The 26,242-nt window shown below is 40.7% G+C and overlaps 1 protein-coding gene across 3 annotated transcripts in view; it reads right to left on the bottom strand.

Moving 5' to 3' along the window:
* Window positions 1–644: 644 nt before the first annotated feature.
* LOC307031876 (5,6-dihydroxyindole-2-carboxylic acid oxidase-like) overlaps window positions 645–26,242 on the bottom strand; it is a 103,733-nt gene continuing 78,135 nt past the window's right edge. For all 3 annotated transcript variants that reach the window (XM_079669412.1, XM_079669410.1, XM_079669411.1), the window contains 7 exons: window positions 5,642–7,664; window positions 4,775–5,097; window positions 3,161–3,365; window positions 2,882–3,049; window positions 1,736–1,915; window positions 1,507–1,653; window positions 645–1,426 (listed from right to left, as the gene is read on the bottom strand). In XM_079669412.1, the coding sequence (XP_079525538.1) occupies window positions 1,239–1,426; window positions 1,507–1,653; window positions 1,736–1,915; window positions 2,882–3,049; window positions 3,161–3,365; window positions 4,775–5,097; window positions 5,642–5,999 (1,569 nt within the window). In that variant the 5' untranslated portion in view covers window positions 6,000–7,664 and the 3' untranslated portion in view covers window positions 645–1,238. The remainder of the gene's footprint in view (window positions 1,427–1,506; window positions 1,654–1,735; window positions 1,916–2,881; window positions 3,050–3,160; window positions 3,366–4,774; window positions 5,098–5,641; window positions 7,665–26,242) is intronic.

The following is a 26,242-nucleotide window of genomic DNA, read 5'->3' as shown; positions in this document are numbered from 1 at the left end:
CAGAGGTATTCCTGTGAATTATGTTTTTTATTTTTAAAAATATGTATACTTTTTTTAAATTAATAATTTCGGTATTGTTCATCGTTTGCAATTTACCATCTAGTATTGTATGATCCGATGGGTTGCAGTGTTGTTTTGTTGATCTCAACATATATAGATGAAGGATGTGATGATTCATTACATAATATTTCTGTGCACGTTGATCATATTTTAATAAATTAAGATGTGTTAAACTTATATGGATCCGGGCAAATATTCTTACTCATGCAAGATCAAACATTTTGCAGGTGCACCTATCAGTTTAAGTATTATATCTATGAGTATAGCATTAATTTAAAAATGAATAAAATACTTCAATATTTTATTTAGAGTGGGCTTCCTGTGTCTTCTGGCATTATATTTGTTTATATACTAACTTTGAAAATCATAAAAACATTTGAATTATAATAAATAAAGGTAATAGCAGCAACGGTTAGAAACAAAGATAAATACAGGTGACCAAACAAAAGCTGAATCATGACTGAAAAGATAACTGCCCCAAAACATGTTTGCTACAGAGATTATATTAAATATGTTGTGATTTGTTGTGTAATTTGTGAGTTTATTCATGTCACCAAGTGTCAATGAAAAGTCAGACAAACCTCTGTGTGGACGTACAGTTTAATCATTTAAATAATTTGGCATGCACTCAGATCCAGCAACAGTATACATGTAAAAACAGAAAAGCATTAAGGACCACATCATATGGATTATTTTGTTTTCAAATTAGAGATAAAAAGCTGTATCTGTTGACTCTGCATTCCTCTGAATCAACACCCCTGCTTTCTCTGAAAGTTCATAAATGAATTCAATTGTGGGATCAATTTACTTAAAAACATAATAATAAAAAAAAACTCCTATCTTTCTCTCCTACATAAATACAGAGTAAGGTTGAACTATTGCGCCCCCTTGTGGGGATAATGGCGCTGTGTCATGTTATTTTCAGCTTTTCCAAAATCTGAAACATTTTAAAGATTCATTGCAAACTCTGCAAAACCATATTCCGCATAACGGTCAATATATACATTGACCTTTTCATAAAATAAAAAAATGGCATATGTGTAAATCAGAATGAACTACACCAGCTTTGTTTTTGAGATATGAATGTTCCCAAGAGATTACTTCCTGTCACTTTGAGGAATCTGCAGATTGAGCCGTCTGCCCAGCTGTGTCTCTGTACAGAAAAGAGAGACTAGGATCTAAACTACTGATTGGCTCTTCTCGTCGTCGTAGCGCTGGTACTGGTCTGAGAGCAGAGGCTGGCGGCCCTCCATCTTGTATGACTTTGCTCGCACGGCACACGTTGTGGCGGCAAAAACAACCGCAACCAGCACGAGGGCGGATACTATCCCCATTGTGATGATTTCGGTCATTGTGAAAGCTTGAGCTGGAAATGTAAAGAGGAAGATTATTACTATCGTTCTGTGGATTATTTAAAGAAAGCAGAGCCAAAGAAATCCTCCTCACCTGGCCACTCGGCTTCATATGAATATCCCAGGTTTTCAGGGGCTGTCAGAAACATCTCTGCGTTTGTAACCGGGGGCCAGAAAGGCACCATGTTGTAGCCCCCGTTGTGACCGATGGGGGCATTCTCCTCAGGATACAGTGTGGAATCTGTCAGGAAACACTTCCAGTTAGACGAAAACTCCTCATGAAAAGCAGGAAGTACGCAGGTGTAATGAATAATGGTAGAAACCTGGACTGTGTCTCCTCAGCCACTCGTCAAAGATGGCGTCGGTGAAGGTGTGCAGCAGCACGAAGATGGGGTCGTTGGGGGAGAGGTGGGTCTGCCCGCCCGTCCCGTTCAGGAACAGGTGGGCCAGGTTGTGCAGGCTCCTCACCGCGGGGTCGTAGTTCCCCTTGGGGGCACTGTAGCCTGCAGAACAACGCCGACACACAGGGGGAAACAGTGAGAGAGGAAACAATGTATAACACAAATGCTAAATTAATTACAAGTTATATCAGTTCATACATATTGCATCATAGCTGATAAGAAGACAACTAAATTATTCTGATAACATTCCTAAACAGTTTATTCCATTTATTGGACATTTCTTTTTTAAATTCTTATGTTTATATAAATATTTTCCTATTTTATTTCAGTTGATCTTTTCATTGAACATTCTAACTTCAACTTATTATGTTTCTATACATATTTTACATTATATTTCTTTAATTAATTGCTGATGAGAAATGATAACAATTCTATTAATTAGACTATTAAAACATATTTTAACCATTCTTTCTTTTATTGGACATTTCTTTCATTAAATTATTATGTTTCCGTAAATATCTTTGTGTTTTATTTTATTCAGTTTTTTATGAAATGGCTCAACTTTAATGTTTCTGATTATTTCATACTTAAATTAACTGTCACACATACCCAATTTCCTCAGTTGCACACATTTTTGTTTTTTATGTGCTTTATGAAGTGTAAATTAATGTATACCACACATCTTTAAAACATTTCATGGATAGATTGATCACAAAATACTTATTGACAAAATATAAACTATTAACATATTGTAGATGTTTCAAAAATATTTGAGATAAAAGATACAAATAGTTATCCTCATCAACAATTATTATTCTAATATATAAAATGCAAGTATATCTGTATGCATGTATGTGTGCCTGTATTTGTTACAGTAAATAATTGCATCTCAAACAGCACTTTAAAATTCTCGTTTTTTAAACCTGTCTTTTTTTTTTTAAATTCTCTTTGCTTTTTGATGACTTACTTACTTATACTCACATTGTATAATGTATTTCCTTTGCAATATGTCTTAATATGTTGTAAACATGATTAAAGGTGTCATTATATATATATGCAGTCTCTCACCTTCGATGGTGTTCCTGAAGCTCTCGGAGGAGGTGGAGTAATACGGCGGCGTGTCGAAGGCGTTGACCTGCAGACAGTCGGCCACATCCTGGGGCTCGGGGAGGCGCTGCACCATCGGCCGGTTCACGTTCCCTGCAGGGTTCCTCCTGATGGGGGTGCTTTCAGTGTCTGGGGGGGGGGGGGGGGGGGGGGACAGGAGGTATATGAGACTCACAACAGTCTGTGCACAAAGAATAAAGAGGATCACTGTAATATCTGCTCTGTGAACAATAGTCTTACTGTTGCAGATGGTTCCCAGCGTGTCGTAGTCCTCCACGCTCTCACAGATCACCCTCCACTGGGAGAAGATGGAATTGGTGCTCAGGGAGTTCATGTCGAAGCTGCTCCTCGCCCCCATCAGGTCGTCTGTGCAGATGTCACATGTGCTCCCCCCGATGGCAAAGTTCCAGTAGGGCAGGGCGAAGGACGGGTCCTGCAGCATGTCCTGTTGGAAATAAATTCAAGTTTGAGGATTTATCTTTTTTCTGCTGCTGATAAAGTGTTCCCATCGCCTCAGATAATGCCAAATAATCTTTTAAGTCTCATTTGGTCTGCACAGAATACATTTATTATCATTTGCAAACACTATGATTTACTTTAAAGCCATTTCATGCTTCAATAAATCAGAAAAATGCCTATTTGAAAGCCTCCGCGGAAACAATCCTGAGGTATTTAATCAATGATTAAATGTAACAGGTCAAGAAACTTTGAGAATAGATGTTAACCACGGCTTAAGAAACAAATGAGTATAAAGTTATAATGGATTAAAAAAAACGTCTGGAAAGAAAATACTTTTATTTTAGGAAGTTTAATTGTCTTATCCTTGCTCTTTCACAATCGTTTTGTTTGTCTAATCCACAGTGTTTCTCAAACTTTTTCATACCAAGGACCACTTAACCAATAAAAAAACACTCACGGACCACCTAACTCCACAAATATGCAAAATCACATCGTTTTTCTAGAACAGATAACAGATCGCCTGAAAATTGCACAAACAAATGGAAACATGTGTGATGAAGGTGTTGCGCTGGGCTATATCAGGTAACCGAAAGTGAGCTCGCTCCATTGTGCAGATATTCCCGCGAGAGTGCAGAAAACTTAAATGTATTTATTTATTTCAAATGTGAAATTTTACCAATATACTCACGGACCACTAGGGGCACTCACGGACCACCAGTGGTCCGCGGACCACACTTTGAGAATTGGCTAGTGCACAAACACGAGAAATAAACACATAAAGGTAAAGTTATATTGTTTGTGATTTAATTTGGAGTAGGACAAGGAACTGGTGAACTTTTTCGTCACATTATTTCAGGTACTGCTAAGGCATCAGAGCCCTAAAGAAGCCTCAATTTCTAAGTGTTGGTCCTAAAAGAGAAGTGTATAATTAGGAACCACTGATGGGTATAAACAGTGGTCCAGCTCTTAACTTGTGTGCAATTTACTGCACACAAAAGCTCAGTTGTTATTTTCCAGACACCATCTCCAAATTTAATTCAAACGCTTTAAATTACATTTTGCACGCCGCTTGTCTATTACAGCGAGAAATTGCATCTCCAGTGGTGGTTTCCTTGAATGCAGTTGTGGTGAAACACATTAGGGATTATAAACAAACTGTGGGGAATAACAGATGGGGGATCACTACCCACAGATCCAAACACAGATGCAGTTTGGGATTTGTTCTGGAAATGTCGCCACAGAACCTAGTCAATAATATAGAAAACGTTATGGGGTTCATCAGTGGGCCACAGGGTTTTCAGATGATGACTTAGACATTATTTCAATGGATATCTTTATTATTACTGCTTTAAAGTGCCCTCTCAAATTGTGATTCTGTTCTGTGTGTTATCTGACCTGCATGTCTCGCTCCAGCTGCAGCAGGTGGAACCGGTGCCACGTGACAAAGCCCGGCCCCTCGTGAGAAAAGTCCACACCCCCAAAGCTGGCCTGACCCGCGCCCAGGAAGGTCTTACTGACGGAGAAGTAGTGCGACCACACAAAGTAGTTGTAGATGGTAATGTTCTCAAACTGCGGGGTGAGTCCGTCCGGCCCGAAGATCTCCGGGGTTCTCCGAGTGGCGATCACCAAGTCGGGGTGCACGGTGCGCTTGGCCTGATCCAGAGCATCCACAAAGGCACGCTTCTCCTCTGTGCTGAGCCCCATCACGTTTCTCCTCACTGTGGGATTACAGCAGGGGGACAAGTGGATTAACTCACTCAGTCATGCGTTAATAAGGGATCAGATTGTAATGACTGAGAAAATAAGTACAAAAACTGTGCATAACAGGAAGATTGAATCAATTGTTCTTGTTATCAAATGCCTTTTTCTAAATAACTTTTTAAAATGGATTGGTACATTTCTTTAAACTCCACATATCAAATTTGAAATGTTATTCTCCCTTCCAACCAAAGCAGAGATGATGCCATAATCTGGGTTTTTCCAGATGTAATACATTATACAAATAGGTGTCATGTTGTGCAGTGATGGAGGCATCATCAGTCACAGTAAGACTCCAGGGCAAAATAGGGACTTTCACTCAGTTATTTCTCTCATCAAATGCCTTTTTCTAACTATTTTAGATGCATTTTAGCTGGAATATGAGCAAACATAATTAATTTTTAACTTAATAAATAAATAGATGGATACCAACTTAAATGTTATATGGCTTCTCCATTAATTAAAGCCAATATGCAATGTAATGATCTGAGGAGGGGCACTCACCGACAGAGACCCGCTGGTCGCAGTTGGCTCCGGTCCAGCCGTGTCTGCAGCGGCCGCAGTTAGACCCGCTAAAGTTCCCGTTACACCGACACGTCTGGTTGAAGAACCGGATGGGCCATCGCTCCCGGTCATCCCTCCCGTCGTGCGGGTACTGAGGGCCATGCGGCCTTGCGTCCACTGCGATGGCCACGCACTCTCCGCGGCCCGTACCGGACCCACACGGGTCGTCGTTGAGTCCGGATGGCGAGGGGCAGCACCTCCCGCTCCGGAGCCCCTCAGGTGTCACACACTCTCTGGGGAACTGCGCGCTCACCACCACCGCGCACACCAGCACCAAACAACAGCTCTGCCACATCATCCAAACACGGTCGCTAAACTTTACGCACGACTGATGGACTCTTTTTACCGTCTGACAGTGTATCAGGACTTCAGCTAAAACTTTATCCAAACTGAAGGTGCAACACTCTACCACAGCAGGAATGACTTTCTCTGAGTGTGTGTGAAACTCCTCTCCAATGCGCTGGACCCCTGCTTGCACATCCCTAGCCAGTGACCCTTACATTTAAATACCGGATTAGCGCATGACTACATCACATGCCATCTCACAACATCACATTTTCTCCTGAGGGTAAAGGCAGAAGGTAGTGAGCTCCTCATGATCAGTAGTATTCATCTAAAACTCAATGCACTCCTGCAGTTCCCACATTACAAAACTGTTTAAAACACAAATGATGATGAATGAGCAGGCCACTTTAATGCATGTATATGGAGTGAGTTTTCTCGCCTTTATGAGCACTGTATGCAAATGAACCTGATAGGAATTAGTCTTTTATTGTGGCCCACACAATATATTATTTACCGTTGCACTTGAAAACTCAAATTTTGACTCTTTTTCAGGTATTCTTGGGTTGGAGTGCCTTTATTGAGATCTCAGGGGGGAAAGGGGGAAATAAATCATAATGCACCAAATAACCACAAGTGTGATATTATGAAGTCCCCTCCCTCTGCAGAAAATGCCAGGATCTAATCTGGAAAAGCCTCAGAGGGTCCTGTGTGTGTGAGTCGTTAGAGACCATGTTGCGGGTCATTTGACTTCTCAAGAAAGCCCCTTTCTCCCTCTCTCCCACCAAAGGGTTATTGTGCTGCCATGTTTAAGAAATAGAAGCAGGAGACAGCATATCGTGACGTTCAGGCCCAGAGGACCCCCTCAGGTGAATATGAAAATAATTCCAACTAACAGATATCACCCGTAAAAACCACCTCAGTTGAACATTGAGGCATTTTTCTTGTATTAAACCTTTTCTGAACTGTTTGAATAAGCAAATGAGGCATTATCTTATTATTTTTTTCCCAGAGATGAAATGTGAACATTGGATAAAGGATCTCTTTGTATCACTCCATACATCAGAGAATACTTTCAACAGCCATACAAACATATTTATCTGCATGTTCTAGTAATTAAACTCTGTATTAAATGAAACATGAACACACAAAACATCTTTATATCATAGTAGATCGGAATGAAACTGGAAAGTGCTACTGAAGTGGAATTTTGATGAGAGGATGAGGATTTGGTAAAGAGGAAAATCTTGTTCATCAAAACAGTAAAATTAACTATTTATTTGGAGCCCATCAGTGTGCAGACCTCCTTTGTACCCTGTAGTGAAGTGTTTTGTCTTGTACCTGAGTCTCTCTTCACACATGGTTCATTTTTAGAATCAGAATAACTTTAACATGACATGCATGCAGCATTAAAGACCCTTTGTGTCTGTTAAATACCTTTTGTAATCTACCCATCCAGTTTAAAATGATGTTTTCTCACCTTTAAACCAAAGCAGAGACCATTTCACACATTAGCTCACTAGTAAAACTCTCTCCCCTCCTTCCAGCATGTAGTGTCTCCTTGCTTAACTTTCTGTGAACTCCAGGTTCAACATTCATTTTAATTCCCCACCCCGATCGGCCCTCTGGCGTCGCACCTTTTGTTCATCTGCTTCTTCTTGCTGAAGGTGAAGAAGTCAGGCTGGAAATATAAAAAACAAAAACTTTCATTAGTTTGAATGAGCTGATGATATTTTTGGCACCATCTTGATTATTTCTACAATAACCTCAGGACATTCTGTAGTGATTAAGGAAAATTATTTGATGTTGTTGAGAAAACCCAAAGCTATAACCAGATGAGGTAGAATCTAGAGCAAATGATGGAACTCCATTCATTATCAGCAAACTTTACTGTATTTGTTTAAAGCATTCAGTAGAAAAACAACAACAGTGTCACTGCAAAGATCAAATAGTGAAGCACACATGTCATTCCTTACAGATCAAACACTCAAGAGAACACTTTCACACATGTAAATGCTGAAATGTTTGTGCAAAACGATTGTTTATGGCCTTATCTTTAATTGTACAGGCATGCAATTTCAATGTATTTAATCTACAAAGACAATGGGAGTTATTGCTATGAGAACATGAACAATGTCTGTTTAAGACATATTCTCAAAACCTTTCTCGTGAAGAAATTTAACTACAAACTTAGGAAGAAATTTAACAACAAACTTAGGAAGATATTTGTGAACTGTGGCGAAGTAAAACAGCATCTGAGGGTGAAAAGTTGCTGCATGCAGGCAGTATGAGAAAAATAAAGACCTTTCTGAACATTAAAGCAAGGAAACTAATACTAATATGTACCCGAAAATGAGCATCATAGGCCCCTTTAATAGGAAACATAATAAGATATTGGTGAATCAAACTCAAGACCCAAGCCATCACTACTGGAGCTTAAAGAGCCAGTCACATGGCGGTACCTGAGTATATCCATTTTACATAAGCTATTTTCTACCCTTATTTCAAAAACCCTCAGATTAAACTTCGGACCTCTTAGCAGACCCCTAGCCAGAGGTTGGGAACTATTGGAGGAGACTAGTAAAAGCTAGCTCCAAGGGTGAAATACTTTTGATACATTACTGCATAAACATCTAATAATTAAACATACAGTATCACAATGCAATATTTTGAATGCAGGTCTATATTGTACTAAGTAAAGGATGAGAGAGAAATACTTTCTTAGTGATAACATTAATATTCAACTCTTTCTTGGAAAGGCGTGATGAACCCGGTCAGTCAGTATTAATAACTTCCTCATCGTTTAAAAGGTTCCTCTCGGGATATTAAAGAATATCACAACAATGCAGCACTTTATGAGTCTTCCTCCAATGTGAAGGCTCAGATTTCTTAACCGGTCACATGTGCTTCAGGTTGGTTATCATTACTCCATCATGCATGTATCGTTTCATAATTGGGGCATGTCGGCGAGGATTACACAAAGCTAGTGCTAAGCTCATTCTCATGGAGTACATTTGAAAATACATTCCTGAAATATACCAGCTCCCATGTTCCCCAGGAGAAAGACCTTGACTGTGTTCAAACACAGGTCTATTATATAGTTGTATACACAAACGATGAATACTGCACGAGTCCTAGCGATCTATTATTCTGACCGAACTTAATTCTCCATGATTTATCCTCAGCATCATACACTTGTGGCTGTTTAATAATCCAGAGTGCGAGTTACCTGATAATGCACCACGCGTTTTACAATCAAATCGAGGAGGAGCTTTTTACTGATTAAAAAACTTTCATTTCTTTCTGAAAATTTCTGCATTCCTTTAGCCAAACATAATGATATACATATTAGTTACAGCTGATCAAACCTATTAGGATTTATTTCACAAAATACAGAGGCTCTTTCATCTGTTTCAATGAGAACAAAGCAATTAGTTTTGTGTGTCAAAACAAATTAAGTCAGTTATCTTATCCAATTAAAGACATGTTACAGCAGTAATTAAAAGGTCAAGGGGCATATCATGCAATTATCCCCCAAAAAAATTGAAAGACAAACTGACACCAGTGGAGGAAGAAGTACCCAGAGTTTAGATACATAAATATGAAACATTACTTGAGTGAATGTGCTTCTCCTCTGTTTGTCCCATGACCAGCCCTCAGCCGACCCACCTTTCATCCCCCCCTGCCTCCCCCGCTGCCATGCTGTGTGCTCACGCATGTGTGTGAATAAAGCTCGGCGAGAGAGAAGATCATGTGAGAAGATGTGACTCAGGCTTAATGTTAATCCTGGCTTTTGGTAAAATGGCACAATGGGGGTCATTAGGAGGAAACTATACTAGCGGCTCATAAAACTGTCTGCCCCCCTCCTCAGCCGCCTCCCCCTCCTCTAAGACAATGCCTACTTACTCGTCACGAGGCCTTCCATTCATCCAACCTTCACCCTGCTTGTACCTTTATTCATTAGTTTCTCTATGAATGAGAAGGAATGTTGAGGTTTTTTCAAGGAAAGAGTCTCATGGTACAGCTCCAGGCATCCATGGTAGAACATCTAGAGCTACATTGAATTATTAATTTACAAACTTCTATAATATTTAAAATGACTTTAACATTTGACTTGGTAGATTTGTTGTTCAGTCATGAAACACAACTGAATAGTTGTGTGGCGTACACTCAAAAGATAAAGAAAAACCCAATTGGCAAAAGGAAGAATGGAAAGAAACATGTGAAAAGAATACCATCAATCCAAATAGTACCTCTCTTGTATCATGCAGTGGGGCAAAAAAGTATTTAGTCAGCCACCAATTGTGCAAGTTCTCCCACTTAAAAAGATGAGAGGCCTGCAATTTTCATCCTAGGTATACCTCAATTATGAGAGACAAAATGAGAAAAAAAAAAATCCAGAAAATGACATTGTCTGATTTTGAAATAATTTATTTACAAATGATGGTGGAAAATAAGTATTTGGTCAATAACAAAAGTTCATCTCAATACTTTGTTATATACCCTTTGTTGGCAATGACAGAGATCCAACATTTTCTGTAAGTTTTCACACACTGTTGCTGGTATTTTTGGCCCATTCCTCCAGGAAGATCTCCTCTAGAGCAGTGATGTTTTGGGGCTGTCGCTGGGCAACACGGACTTTCACGAACTCCCTCCAAAGATTTTCTATGGGGTTGAGATCTGGAGACTGGCTAGGCCACTCCAGGACCTTGAAATGCTTCTTACGAAGACACTCCTTCGTTGCCCGGGCAGTGTGTTTGGGATCATTGTCATGCTGAAAGACCCAGCCACGTTTCATCTTCAATGCCCTTGCTGATGGAAGGAGGTTGTCACTCAAAATCTCACGATACATGGCCCCATTCATTCTTTCCTTTACACGGATCAGTCGTCCTGGTCCCTTTGCAGAAAAACAGCCCCAAAGCATGATGTTTCCACCCCCATGTTTCACAGTAGGTATGGTGTTCTTTGGATGCAACTCAGCATTCTTTCTCCTCCAAACACGTCTAGTTGAGTTTTTACCAAAAAGTTCTATTTGGTTTCATCTGACCATATGACATTCTCCCAATCCTCTTCTGGATCATCTAAATGCTCTCTAGCAAACTTCAGACGGGCCTGGACATGTACTGGCTTAAGCAGGGGGACACGTCTGGCACTGCAGGATTTGAGTCCCTGGCGGCGTAGTGTGTTACTGATGGTAGCCTTTGTTACTTTGGTCCCAGCTCTCTGCAGGTCATTGACTAGGTCCCCCCGTGTGGTTCTGGGATTTTTGCTCACCGTTCTTGTGATCATTTTGACCCCACGGTGTGAGATCTTGCGTGGAGCCCCAGATCGAGGGAGATTATCAGTGGTCTTGTATGTCTTCCATTTTCTAATAATTGCTCCCACAGTTGATTTCTTCCCACCAAGCTGCTTACCTATTGCAGATTCAGTCTTCCCAGCCTGGTGCAGGTTTACAATTTTGTTTCTGGTGTCCTTTGACAGCTCTTTGGTCTTGGCCATATGGAGTTTGGAGTGTGACTGTTTGAGGTTGTGGACAGGTGTCTTTTATACTGATAACAAGTTCAAACAGGTGCCATTAATACAGTTAACAAGTGGAAGACAGAGAAGGCTCTTAAAGAAGAAGTTACAGGTCTGTGAGAGCCAGAAATTGTGTTTGTTTGTAGGTGACCAAATACTTAATTTAACGAGGAATTTACCAATTAATTCATTAAAAATCCTACAATGTGATTTCCTGGATTCTTTCCCCCCATTCCGTCTCTCATAGTTGAAGTGTACCTAGGATGAAAATTACAGGCCTCTCTCATCTTTTTAAGTGGGAGAACTTGCACAATTGGTGGCTGACTAAACACTTTTTTGCTCCACTGTATATGAAGAATTCATTTGCAAAAAGTGATAAAAGCCAATCTTAAAATTATTAAACAAACGCCTGTTTGATAAACAAAACAAAGTGCACACAAAAACACAAGTTGAGAAGTAAATAAATGCGGATGTGTTATTGAAAACTACCCCTCAAATATGTTGTCGAACATGGTATGAGAAAATATATTCATAAATTATGAGAATATATTTTCAACTGGAGTCTTTGCTAAAGCACATTGAACTGTATATATTGACTCCTTTCCCCACACACACTGATCGTATAGTGTTACCTTCCCCATGAAAGATCCTCTACAAAGTTTAAGTTATTCCATATAGTTTGTAAAAATAAAGATAATTGTGACAATGAAATTGTGATATAACAGTGTATGTTACTTTTATGTTTCAAAAATGTCAAAAGGGTGTATTGGCCCCGGGCATATTCAAATGATCAAATCCGGTCCTTTTTTGAAAAAAGTTTGAACCACCCCCCCCCCCCCCTGCTTTATCTGGTTGATAGAGTAGCTGCAAAATATTTTTGTAATTCAAGTCCCAACTGTTTGTACATACATGTGCACACCCAGCTGGATTTAACTTGGTTTACTATAATTTCTTAACATGGTGGAGCTGGGGGGAGGAGTGTATCCTGGGGGGTCGTCTATCGTCTGCTGACGGAGGAGCAGGCTCATGACCACAGCTTGGGGGGGACAGTGTGTGTGTGAGGCTGTATCTCCTCCTACCATCCTGTACACTGCATGTTTTGTGTTTCATTTCTTCAACATGCATAACATTATTTATCAGATGCAAGAGGGAAAGTATTGTTTTTAGCTTCCCCTGTGTCACAAGTGAAATACCTAAACTAATGGAAAGAGCAACAGGGCTGTTAACTCACTGTGACACTTTTAACAAACATTGATGTTGGCCAAGACCAAAACAATCGTGCAGAGGAAAAAGGAAGTTGAACCCTTGATTAGAAAAAAAAAAACTCAAAATATCTGCACCAGGAATAAAAACAAATAAGCCGGGGGAGTAAGGGACTTTTCGCTTAAAAAAAACAAAACAATTAATTCTAGCAATGGAGTTTTATTCTGAGATAAGCATATTAACAGTCATAAGCTTCCTGCACAAGTGAGTCATTCTCAGTGGCAGTCATCTGAGAGCATACAACTAGTTTACCTATAATTTATACATATTATGTAACAATGAAAACCATAAAAAGCTAGAAAAATATAACAAAAAAATAGGCTTTAATTTTGCCTTACATATACCTCATCACATGTAGGTGTAATACAGTGTAAAAACCAGCAGAGGACAGTGACATCTTATGGAAAGATCTGTACTGAGACAAGTGTCTGAACTGTTTTTACAGCATTTATGTGTAGAGATATATCCACTGGACACATTCATCGACTCTGAAATGAAATCCTTAATTATTTTCTTCACTCATCATCAATCTTAAACATGTCCCATTCCAGAGTTTCCAAGATCTGGTATTCACATTGCAAGCACCAACACTTTAAAGAGGACCCATTCTGCTCATTTTCAGGTTGATATAAGTTGTTTGTGCCTCTGTCATGGTTCCATGCTTTAATGTTCAAAACGGTATTTATTGTTCTTGTTGTTGTATATGTTCAACTGCTACGAGTAGTCCAGCCCCTTAGTCTATGATGTACTATGGCCCTTTCTCATTTCACTGATTACCCGTCCTCGAATCCTCGGTCCTCCGGTAGTGACCCGGAAATGGATTTCAGCGCGCCATGTTGAAGGACATCTCATTTCTCTAAATGCACTCCGAGGACCGAGCATCGAGCAGGCTCTCTGGAGGAGCTATAATCTAGGATACACCGATGGGTCCTCCGCGCCAGTCCACGGATCCTCCACGGATGTATTTCCGGCAACAGAGATGTTTAAAAGAGTAGTGACGCACGGCCGGACTTATTATGAGAGTGTTCTCATACTCGTTTGAATCTGAAATTGTAAATATTTATATAAATATATGTGTCTGTATATATCCGCATCTGTAGCCTGTTATTGTCTCATTATACCGCACTGTCAATTAATTCAAAGTAAATATATAAGTCATCATGAACACAGTTCTGTCCATCAGACAGAGGGCTGCTGTGCCTCCTGTCATTAATGGACGTCTCTTTAAAATGAGCGCTCAGAGGAGAGGAGTTCTCATTTCTCTAACCGCCTGCTGCTTCCCCCCCTCTCTCCTCGGTTCCCCTCCTCGACTCCTCCGCCTGCATCTCCTGTGGGCGGGAATAAGACACGATGATAGGAGTTGAATTAGTGAAATGAGAAAGGGCCTATGTGTTGGAGAGCTAGCCAATAGCAAGTGTTACGTAGTGACTTCACTGTGATCCGGAAGTAAACAAAGGTTCTGTAGGAGCCATAATGCTTGTTTTGCCATTACTTATTACTTCTATTATTATCTTCATTTCTGTTTGCATCACGTTTCATTCTTATTGTTTATCACTTCCGGCTATAGTCACGTGGGTGTGGTTTATTGGTATTTAGTCACCTGTTGGATGCCGGTTTGGAGGATATGATGTAGGAAGAGGGGGGATATTTGGCGCTCTGATACTTTCTGTTGACCGTCAGGTCTGGAGTTGTATATTATTTGTTTTCGTCTTTATTGAACACCATGGACTACAAATGACTACGGACTCTTAAATGGAACGCGTCACAGCAAAGATCACATTTGAGCCTCTCAGCGGCATAACTCCTAGGGAGTTTGTGCCGCTACAGGGTCCAGGAGGCGAAGGGGGGAGTTTGTGGGAGAGAAACTCCCTCTGGACGGAATTTTGGGATTTATAGCCTTTGCAGATCATTTACATGCACAAAAAACTATAGAACACACTTCAGGGAAGGGAACACCACAAAACGATTAATAGGGCCCCTTTAACAATAGAAGGCTGAAAGTGTCCAAAGGTTGTTATGAATATGTGAGAGGAAGAACACGCAGAGGTATGGTAAAAATGTTTCCACATGCAGCTAAATCAAAACGTTTACTCGCTGCACTTCACATCATTTCTGCAGAAATAAAGAATAAGCATTTTACATTTGGGTAGGAGAGAACTTCATTGGTACCGCCAGCGAACTTCTCAGAATGGAGTGCCAGCTGGAGGTGGACTGACAAGCTGATGAATCGCAGGAGTTAGTCCTTCAAATGAAGGCCTCCGCCAATATCGGGATACTGTCTACTTAGCGCATGCAGCAGCACCTTAAATCTGCTGCTTTCCAATACCAAAGCACTTCAGGTGATTTACATAGCAATAATTTAAACGGCAGAGGTGTCATGACCGGGCGTAAGCAATAAAAAAAAACGCAGATCTAACGCCCAGACTGCTGCTGTCACCTGATTGCTTTTTAACCGTCATTAGTCTAGCGGGAAACTCTTGAAAGGGCATCATTTTTGGGTCAATCCTTCACTCGACTGCACAGACTTTTCCACTGATGTATGAAAATGAGGGAGGATATTGACAGGTAGTGTAAATGGGAGAGGTGAGGGTAATTCAGCAGGAGCCAGCGGTGTCACAGATCATCGCTGACAGCGGCGGTAATTAGTGAGGAACACGAGTCCTGCTCGGGATGCTGCAGAGAAACAGCTTGGTGGAAGGTTGAGCCGGCCGCGGCCAATTAAAACGCTGCACAAAAGTAGATGATGACAGAACGGAGGTTAAGATGGAGGCTGCTCATTATTACTGGAGAACACAAACACTTTGCTATGAATCTATGCCAGGGATTGAAACGGTGGACAAAGAAATGCACCAAATGGAGTCAAATCGGATAAATAAAGTACCATAAAACATATCCTGCAGAGATTTCCATTGCTGACATTGCAAAATAATTCTGGTTACAGCATATTATGCAGAAATAATGTCAGCAAATCGTGTAATAAATCCAAAAATACTAATTTCTGTAGGGATAGATGTGATATTGACGGAGCACAATATAACGAGAATACAACTTTAGTGCAGTTTTCTCCAGATACTTTATCACGCAAATGATATGTTGTGCAATCCTTCTTGGTATTATTGCTATATGTTGCAGAGTCTCACTTTCCATCATCCAATCCTTTTCTCTTCTCTCTTTATTGAGGTGCGCAACATTTCTATCACCTCGTTCCATCTTTTCTCCAAATACTGTTCCTACTGACACCCTCATTAGGTGTCCCCCACCTAAAGCCCTCCCTCACCAGGAACAAAAGGACTGAAAGAAAGACAGACGATCAAAGGCCTTGGACAAGGCTTCTTTTAAATCCCAGATCGAGATCCTATTGAGACTCGGATGGCAATCACTATGTGCACAATGTATGGAACATGTTCTCTGAGAGAGCCTTTCAGAAGTTGAAGGTGTTGCAAAATAGAAATATGTCCTATAACATACAGGTGTAGGAGTACAGAGCACTCCTCACTGTGGGCGGATGAGAGTCAGGCTGTGATGTGGAAGACTCAGAGCTGGAGGCACGTTGCTGTCAGGGTGAGGCATGCAAGAACAATATAATAAATCAGAAATGAGATCCTCACTCTGGGTGATTAACGTCATAGTGTAGGTCTGTACATCTCTATAAAAATGTCATATTCCCTTTGTGCCGCTTCACGTGTGGGGTGATGAAAGTTTCCTGATAACTTCTCACAAACTCAGAACGGAGAGGCATCGTGTTAATTTGCGCCCACAAATGAGCGAATACGTTTCTTCTCATAGGTATGTGTTGGAGTTTTCCTAAAGCAAATGAATTCAGCAGAACTTCTTCCTAATATAGACCTGCATTGATCTTCTGCTGCTGGAAACTTTGATAACAATCCAACCTCCAAACAAAGAAATGCAAAGCTTCCCCGCTGTAATGATATCCTGCTGGTGCGGGCTTTTCTATGAATGCATAACACTCGTTACATTTGAGAAAGGGTGGTGTGGATCAGCCATTCTAATGAGACAGAGAGTAAACGCATGCATGAACCTATAGTAGAGGACAGATGAGGACAACATTTAGCAAATAAAGGTAGTTGAGCACTCGGTTTCTATTATTCTCAAATTGATCCAGTAACTATATTCACACAAAAATGTCCTTTCTCATACTTCCCAAATCTGCCTCCCTGCATATTTCCTCTCTTTAACACTTCCAGATGTGATGAGGTGCCGGCTAACACGTCTCACCTGCCACCATCTCCCTGTACGGGTGGCGAGTCATTTATTAGCTCTCCATTATGCCGCCTAGCCAAATGTATTTCATTTGTTATGCGTGCCGGGGTGACAAAGGTGGAAATGTTCTTGCTAATTTAATGCCTATTGAGACAGAAAATTGGATCTACTTCAGGGAGCCGTGATGAGCGTTGTGATGCCCGAGCTGCCAATTTCTCCCCCAGATTAATTAAAATGAAATTTCCCTGGGACAGGCGACGGGCACGCACATAAACTGTACGTATATTTCTTCATAATTGGAATTACAGGCAGTCTCAGAGGAGCTGGGGTCTCTGGGATGTTTCAGGGAAGCAGCAAGGATTTGCTGAGGTTTGCACAGGAGACAGTGTGATTAGAAAAAAAATACACTTTGCTGGAACTCAATAAGACAAAAATAGTATCTATCAGAATGAAGGACAGCAGCAGTGAGGATTAAACCATTATAAATCAGGACAAAACCAACCACAGGGAGAAGAAACATACATTATCTGTAGCTCATGCATAGCTAACAATCAGTAACATGAAGAGACGCTGCATTACTTAAAACAGCGGCACAGCAGGAATAAAAAGAGGAACAAGCCATAACACTGAGCTATTTCTGTCCCTAGATACGCATCAGTCCTCATTTTAAAGAGCAGCACAAATAAATAACTTTTTGAACATAAAAGCATTGACACATGTCACAGTAGAAGCACTAAATACTAATATGAACCTGAACATTAGCCCATTTAAAAGCCACTTTTTAGCTGCATTATATAAATAAATATCAGGAGTTCTTGGCCTGTTTTCATCATGTTCTGGAAGTGTAATACTAGATTTCTGGCATGCAAAACGCCCAGAACATTAGCTGCTTTCAGCTTTTCAAGTGTGAAAATGTGATGCTTTTTTTGGCTGATTTGGCAATGTGAGTGTGAGAGGAAGGTACCCTGGACTTATAATTCTACCATTTCTTTCACCATCATATCCTTTTGAATAAGGTTATGAGATCAAAGCAATTAACTTGGTGACTTCAAAGTTATTATAACAGATAGGAATCATAATCATAACATAACCTTTAAAGTGAAATTAATATTCAATTTGTCTGTTAGACTTTTGATCAGCTTTTTGTACTCATTGACTATCAGTTGTATCCATAGACTGTATACATAAAGGTTATATCGCACCACATAGAGAAATAAATTGATCTATCTGTATTTTTCCCTCCTTTCATCCCTCCTGCAATCCTCAGTGAAAAGATCAAGCTGCTTTTTGCCTCTGCAAATAGACAGCAGCTTAAAGAGTGTCAGTGGATGGATTTAAGACTGGAGATATCTGTAAAGACTATCTTTTTACTTGGTAAAAGAAGGAGTGTTCGTAAGGTAAATGCTGGTTTCTGTGGGAATTAAGGGCGCTTAGAAAATGACGACACACACCCCTCAGAGGAAACAGAGGCAAATAATAATGAAACAAGAGGGTGCTGACGAGAGATTGGAATAGAAACAAAGAAATGCAGAGTGTCACGAACAACCCTCCAGATGAATTACATCAGAGCTCAGAGGGATGAGTGCAATGGAAATAATTATTTTCTTCAGACTGTAACAACTGGAATATACGTGACTAATTAAGGACTGACACAAACAGTTGTCTGTTTCCATTGAAGGTATCACCTTTACCCACAGGAGATTGCAAACTGTCTGCATGATTTGGAAAATAATTACCTAATAGCCGTTATTTAGACTGATACTGCAATTATGATATGATTTGAGATATTGAAAAAAGGATAATTTGGCATTATTATTTTCATTATCATTCAAAAATATCTTAAATGATCATAGGGTGACTTTTTTTTACGAAGATCTGTACTGAACAAATACGTTGTTAAGTCTGAAGAATACAATTTCTAGGGCGGAATATTACTGCTGCTCTACAATACTTCATTCACAATAGTATTTTAACACATATTTATAGGCTTTAAAGAGGCCATATTCTGCTATCCTGTTTTCACTGTGACATGTTGCTATACTTTAAATTAATTGTTTTGCTGCCTGTGCTGCAGCACCTTTTTCACCCTCTGCCTGAAACCAGAGCTCAGTCTGCTCTGATTGGTTAACTGGCTGGCTCTGTTGTGACGGGTCAACCTCTCAGAGATGTCCCGCCCCTTAGCCTATCACTTACAATGTGCTTGAGTGCTAGACAATAAAGGTTTTTCATAGTATTGTCACTACGTGTCACACAAAGTATAACAGGGCCTCATTATCAGAAATTGAGCATCCTAAGATTTGAATTTTTTGTAAAATTTTGTATTCATTGCGCAATGAAAATACCCAGATTCAAATAAAAAATTCCTAGTGTTAAGGTAACGTAAATGCTCAACTGGCACGTCTGATGTGCATAACAGAGCTTCCGTCACTGCCAAAACCACAACAAAATAAAAACACATCAAAAAGTAGTCTCTGCCCTGCAGAAATCCACACCCGCTACATAACTGCAAACTGTGAAGAGGCTATGGAAGTATTAGCTGCTACCATAAAGTGGATGCTGCACCCTCAGGTGCCAGATCCTTTTTTATTGTCAGGGCTTATTGCTTTGGTTAACAACAAGCTGGATATGAATTTGAAGTATGAATATTAATTAGTATGGGAACCTTTAAGACATAACTGGCATGTGTTTATATTTTAGCATTGCAAATTAACGTGCGCTTTTCAAAGTCTTACAATCTCATTGCTTTACTTGCAGGATTTTTGTATTTTGGTGAGCATCGTTACAGGAAGCCTTAACATTTGTGTTATTGCTTCACTATAATTGTTAGCATACTATAATAAAGAACCTCAAGGGTATGATCTCATTTTCTTTAAAACCAAACTAACCCCATCTGCCCTCCTTTTACTGGAAATGTTGTGTGTGTGTGATTTAGAACATTCTGAAGAATTCTGGCTCTCGACTGACTTAATTATTTCCTTGTGTATCAAACTGCACCTGAGTCTTGACCCAAAGAGACTCAAGGTCTCGCTGGAAAGCTCAGCCTGAGGAAGCAGCGCACTTTGAGTTCAGCTTTTTGTTATTTGGTTTCCCTTTTACCTCGATAGGAAACCACTCGTCACACAGTATCTCCACAATTACAAAAATCTAAAAGGAGAAAACAATTCCTTTATTTTCTCCTTTGAGGAAAACCATGCAGATAGATGAGAATACATTATCCATTTTTCTTAGGATATTACAAAGGACACACACACACACACACACACACACACACACACACACACACACACACACACACACACACACACACACACACACACACACACACACACACACACACACACACACACACACACACACACACACACACACACACACACACACACACACACACACACACACACACACACACACACACACACACACACACACACACAAGCAGGTAGGAGCCATAATTCGTGTAACCTTGGGATCCTTTATTTATATGTTCTGGTTCTGAGGGAATTACTGTACCAGCCACTCAGACACGAGGCGCAGAGTTTTTGAAGCTGAGTTAAAGCAACAAGGACACAGCACAGAGTAGGTCCACATCTTCTGGGAGGGCGACAGACTCAACACACCCTGACACCAGAGAGACTTTTCAAAGACACTGTTTACTGCCTTCAACAAAGTCCTATCCTCGTTCTTCCTGCTCATTGCACATTCAAAGTATATATATACACCCAGTGACGCCACGCGAGCGGTCTCAATGACGCAGAAGCAGGCACACCCAGTGCCATTTTCAGACAATACCCCGTCTGTTCTCCACATTTGGGCCGCTTGCATAACCAAGCGTTGTGAATTATGCAATGCATCCTCACCCCCCTAAATTAATTTTTAAATGAAACAACTATAATTGGGCATTTATATGTTTCGTGCCTCGCCTCTGAGGTTTCGGCGCACTCTGACGTGAGTTCAGTGGCAGCAAAACAAAAGTCTCCAAAGCAGAGCTCACATTCTCCCACTTTGCTATCTGGCCCAAGAATACAGGCCGGATCTCTCTGATTAAAAATAAGAGCATTCATCCTGCAGGGACAATAATTGTGACCCAGAACGTTTTACTGGATAATATTGCAAAAGGGATAGCAGACTTTACTGTGTTGACTCGTGACAGCTGTCGTTAAGCTTTGTGTATTTTGACAGCGCCATGGACCTGTCTCACTATGCAGAGATTTGCAGAGCCCATGCGTGGTAATTTGCAAAAATATCACCATACTAAAGCTCTTTATTCAATGCTGCTTCCTGATTGAAGTGCTCAAAACTAAAAACGCTTTTGGATACCATGGCAAAAGTACCATTTATAAATCCCATTTGAAGGAGAGACAAACTGAAATCATTTCTAAACATCTCCGTAGTCAAAGATACATTTTGATTTGAAAAGTTTCGTCTTGTACAAAGAAAGAATAGAAATAAAATGCAGCCCTGACAATGGAAGTGCCTGTATGAAAAGATGTGCTACATACAATAAACCCAGGGCAGAGTGTCATGTGGGGGCTCAAAGAGATGGCACTTTATACCAAAGCTTAATTGAAAACCTCTATTCTTAACACAAACTTCACAACATTGCACTCTTTATTGGGCTGAATAGACTCACAAGAATGTTCTGGAAATGTTTGCAAAGTGCATTGGATTCGTTTTCTATTGAAAATAACTAAGGACACTCTGCAGGTTCAGACTTCGGTTAATGCAATTTCTCGAAGTGAAAAATAATGATAAATATAACGGGCATCCACTCCAAAATGTACTGTGTTCCGATTTAGCCCATACTTAACCCTTCCACCAATTATCATGAAGATAAGACTGGTTTCTTTTCAACAATTCCGCAGAAAAACACACTGAAAACATAACGGTATTAAATCATTCAAAGCTCACAGTGTGTCTGAGATAGTTAACAGCAGGCTTGCATGCCTGAGGGATTTGTTATTAAGTCAAACAATGTCTGACCAAAAGGTGAGGTGAGACTCTTGATTACACAATCCAATGTCACAGCACTATGACGCTCCTGCTTTCTCCACAGACATTTTAATAAAAGTTTAATTTGAGTTTGCACAAAGACAGCCTGAATAAATATTTGATCATCCTCGCTATTCATGTTGATCATGTGAATTCAGAATCCTTAAAACATTCACAAATGTATACAAACATGAATCCAGTGGCTGTCCCAGGAGGTGCAAGGATGAACTGTCTGCCTGTAAGTAACTGCAGAAAGGAAATCAGACAGTGAACGAAGACCCTCCCTCATCCCGTTGATCAGAAACCTTCCAGTTATAGTGAGATGCCCTTAGGCCTAATTAAATATTAAAGCTTTTATTGGCTCCCACAAAAGGTATTTGTAAATACATTTCATGGCAGGGAGAGCATCAAAGATCCCAGAATCCCCTCCCGACACAAAGTTGCGGTTATTGCCGCTCAACCCCCCCCCCCCCCACCCGAACCATTTAGGCGCATTTAGGGTGATGAAAGAAGGAGAAAATTAAAGGCGATGGCTTCCAGGGGAATGGATAGGATATACATCTCAGTCTATATGTGAGAATGATATGCTCCTAATTTCTATGAGGTCATAAAACAAAAAGCAATGTTTAGGTTCTCACTGTAGCCTACACTCATTCTGATCATCAGATAAAAAGAAGAATCGATGCTGGGAGTTAGGAGGCTGCACAAATTGCACATTGTTTTACTGCTGTGTTTCTTGGAGTAATCACAGTGCAGCCCCCCCCCCTCCTGCATGAAGCTAACTCTCCAGAGCACAGTCGGTCATAAACAACAGGTGACAGAACATTCGGCATGTCGTCCTGACATGGCGCCTTAATTGATGTTCCTGCCCGAGTTGAGCGGTTAAATCAGGAAGTCCATCATCAATAGAAGCGCCAGCTATCAAGTCATAACCCCAGCTAAAATAAATGGAGGGGAAGTGTGGTATAAAACATATATTGGCCTTCACTTGCTCGGTTTATCCATAATTCACAGGCATAAATTAAACTGCCTCAGCGTCACTGCCGAGTCTGGCTGTCCCTTCTCATTTACGGGCAGCTGAAGTGAGTCTGCCTGCCGGAGCTTATTCGTGAAGTTCACGTGACCAAACAGCAGATGGAGCCCCTCGCATTGACTTCATCTGCAACCCGAGCCACGCTTCCACCGGAAACATTACATCAGTGATTTATTCTGCCCCTCCAGCTCTGTATCATCCCCATTACATGCCATTTATGTCATTAAGGTTGGTGTGTGTGTGTGTGTGTGTGTGTGTGTGAGCTCTTGTTTAGGTTTGACTACAGCGACTAAAACAAAAAGGGACACAATAAATTACTCCAGACTGCCATGAAAAAAAGATTCATTTCAAAAGATCACAGGAAGCACTGCAACAAATGTGGGTCATGGTAGGTTGCATGTCAATTAGATGTATTTGTCAACCCCAATTTATGTTGTGTTTGTCCATCACATCCCTCTGGGTTAGTTAGTTTCAACTTCTGACTGCTGTCCCTCTCTGCTGATGCAGTGTGTCTGTGTCTGGGGCATTATATTGTCAGTATTTCTAAGACTGTCTCCTATGATAAATGCACCTTTTCTACTGATGCACCAGTGATTTGGGCATAGATAATGTGGACAAATGTTGCTTTGAAAGCCACATACTGACATGTGTAGGTTGAAATTGCAGCTAATTGGCATCCATCCTAATATGATCTCATCTTTCCCTCACAGTTGCAATAATTGATCATGACTGTGCTGAGAAAGTGACGCTTCGCTGTTTGTTAGCCCAAGGAACACCATGGGACATGAGCACGATGGGAGATGACATTTAATCAGAAATAAACAAAGGAAGTAGTAGAAGAAGAAGAAGAAGCACAGTGGAAGGCTTTCTGGCTGCAACCATCGAGGCATGGACAGGACTTCTGAGCACCAATGATGACTGCGACAGCGGAGGAAACCAGTGTGTTTGTGTGTGTTTGTCTGAGAGGGGAACCCGTTAGCATTTTCATATTTCTCCAACAAAGACGGGAAATGTTGCACCACCAAACAAACTGAAAACTGTAGCTGCTATGGCCGAGCATGAGACTCCAAACTCTTTCTATCCTGACTCACAACTTGCACAAGAGTTTTTTATTCTGTGACAGTTGCACACACGCACACAAACATGTTCACAGCAGGAGAGCCAGGCCAGATTGCTGTGGCTGAACATACGTAGAGGAATCATCAATCACAAGAGCCTCCCTCTGGTCAAATCAAGTTTGTCCTGGTGTGAGCAGAACGCGGAGCCAGCAGAGCAGAGACAGGCCCTCGCTGCTTCACGGGCGCAAGGGGCATGCCGGGGCTTTTTTTGCGACATCCAGAGGCATATCAATCTCTGGCAGATGGATGTACGGACGATGATTAGGACGAGGCCAACTGGGACACAGCCACCACTGCTGACAGATTCCTCAGTTCGTCAATCCCCCCTGCAGCGAAATGAGAAACAGCTGGAGGGACGGAGAGCTCATTGTTCAAGCCACATCTGTTCTCTGCAAACCCGACCTCCTAAGGTACACTGGCTTTTTGCCTCAATGTCTTGTGTGGTGATTAAAGTGACCTTGGGCAGATGTGAAAGTTAGGAAACATGCTTCCTGTTTGAAGTTGGATACAACAACATGTGCCTGGACCTATTGAGTTTGATCAAGTCCAGGTGAGATCATTTCAATTATGACCAAGAGCTTCCATTCAGCACATTCATCAACAAAGCCTCTTTATGTTCTTTTCACTAAAATGCAGACCACTGCTTTCTAAAGCTGCAGAGAAGTTGAAGTACTCCCAATGGGGTATGCATGTAACCAATTCCTGTCTGCATTTGTGTATTTGTCAAGGTGAACTATTTCATCAATGTGGAAAAATAAAATCTGGGCTCTAACCATGTTTGAGCAGCAGGATTCTGGGAAATGAGAAAGCTGAAGTGCAGCTCACGAGTGTAATTGGTCTCCCGGCATCTTCACACAGCGCTTGATTAACATGCCTTTGAAGCATCCCAGGCACATTTTGCCAGCAGAACAAAGACACAGCAGATAATGATGATCAGAAATGTCTGAGTTTCTACGAGTTATTGACGGACAAGCTATTCGAATGTCTCGGACATCCCTCTTTGATGTGAATTGATAGACACGCTCAGTACCTTAAAAGGTGCAGTTATCTTCAAAAGGCCAGACGGGATGAAAAGGAAAGTGGTAGTATTTGGGGTGAGCAAGAGGAACATTAATATTAAGGCTCTGTCAAGCGAGGACAGAGAGCGTTTAATGTCGTCTTTACTTAAACCAATCACTGACTGACTGGATTCTCTGAATACACAGTGCTGATTTATTCCGGTAGTTCTGCTACCTATAACAAACGTTATACTTTTTGTATTGCCTCTGATAGTAAAGTCAAGTCAGGGTCACTACCTAACTAGTCTCTGATACACTGTCCTTTGTTTAAATACTTTAAACCAGTGGCCAACAGGTGCAAACAGGCCCGAAACATTTCCATTAGAAGAAACATGCTGCAGCTACAGAAACGATGCCAAAAGACAAATGTGCCAAAACACATGATAAAAGAAGACATGCCTTCACCAACTTGAAGAAACATGCAGTGTTTACTAAAACCGCTGAATGAACAAAACGCTGAAAAAGCAGAATGCTGCAAATACAAAACACAATGGAAACCAGGGGACACTAAAAAGTGATGCACACAGCTGGGAGCGGAGTGCTTGTTGGCGTTCGGGGATTATAAAGTTGGCAAAGTGTTGGAAACTTTCCTAAAATGTACGTTTTATTGGCCTAAGTTAACAACGTGATCACATGATTCCTTCTGATATTATGGGCAACTTTGTAGTCCCTGAACGTCGACAAGCACTCCACGCCCAGCTGTGTGCATCACTTTTTGCTGTCCCCTGGTTTCCGTTGTGTTTTGAGCTTCTTGCATGTGTGATTACAAACATAGAGGAAGCATGAGAAGAAAGAAACAAACTTAACTACTAAGCAGCTTCTGACATAACTGTACTAACATGTTAAGTTATTCATGATGGTTTAGATTATATAAGACAATTGGAAATTAGTTTTGTAACAGTAGCAGCAAGTTAAGAAGAAAAACATTTATTAAAATTGAAAAAATTGAATAAAAAAACGACTCATATCTACATTTCAACAATAGAAAATATACATTTCAATCATAGCTTATAATACAGATTTTTTTTATAGAATACACTACAAACAAGAGTGATTTTCT

This window comes from Notothenia rossii (genome assembly GCF_949606895.1).
Source record: "Notothenia rossii genome assembly, chromosome: 3".
Classification (NCBI taxonomy): Eukaryota; Metazoa; Chordata; class Actinopteri; order Perciformes; family Nototheniidae; genus Notothenia; species Notothenia rossii.
This window is presented reverse-complemented; position numbering and strand designations above follow the sequence as displayed.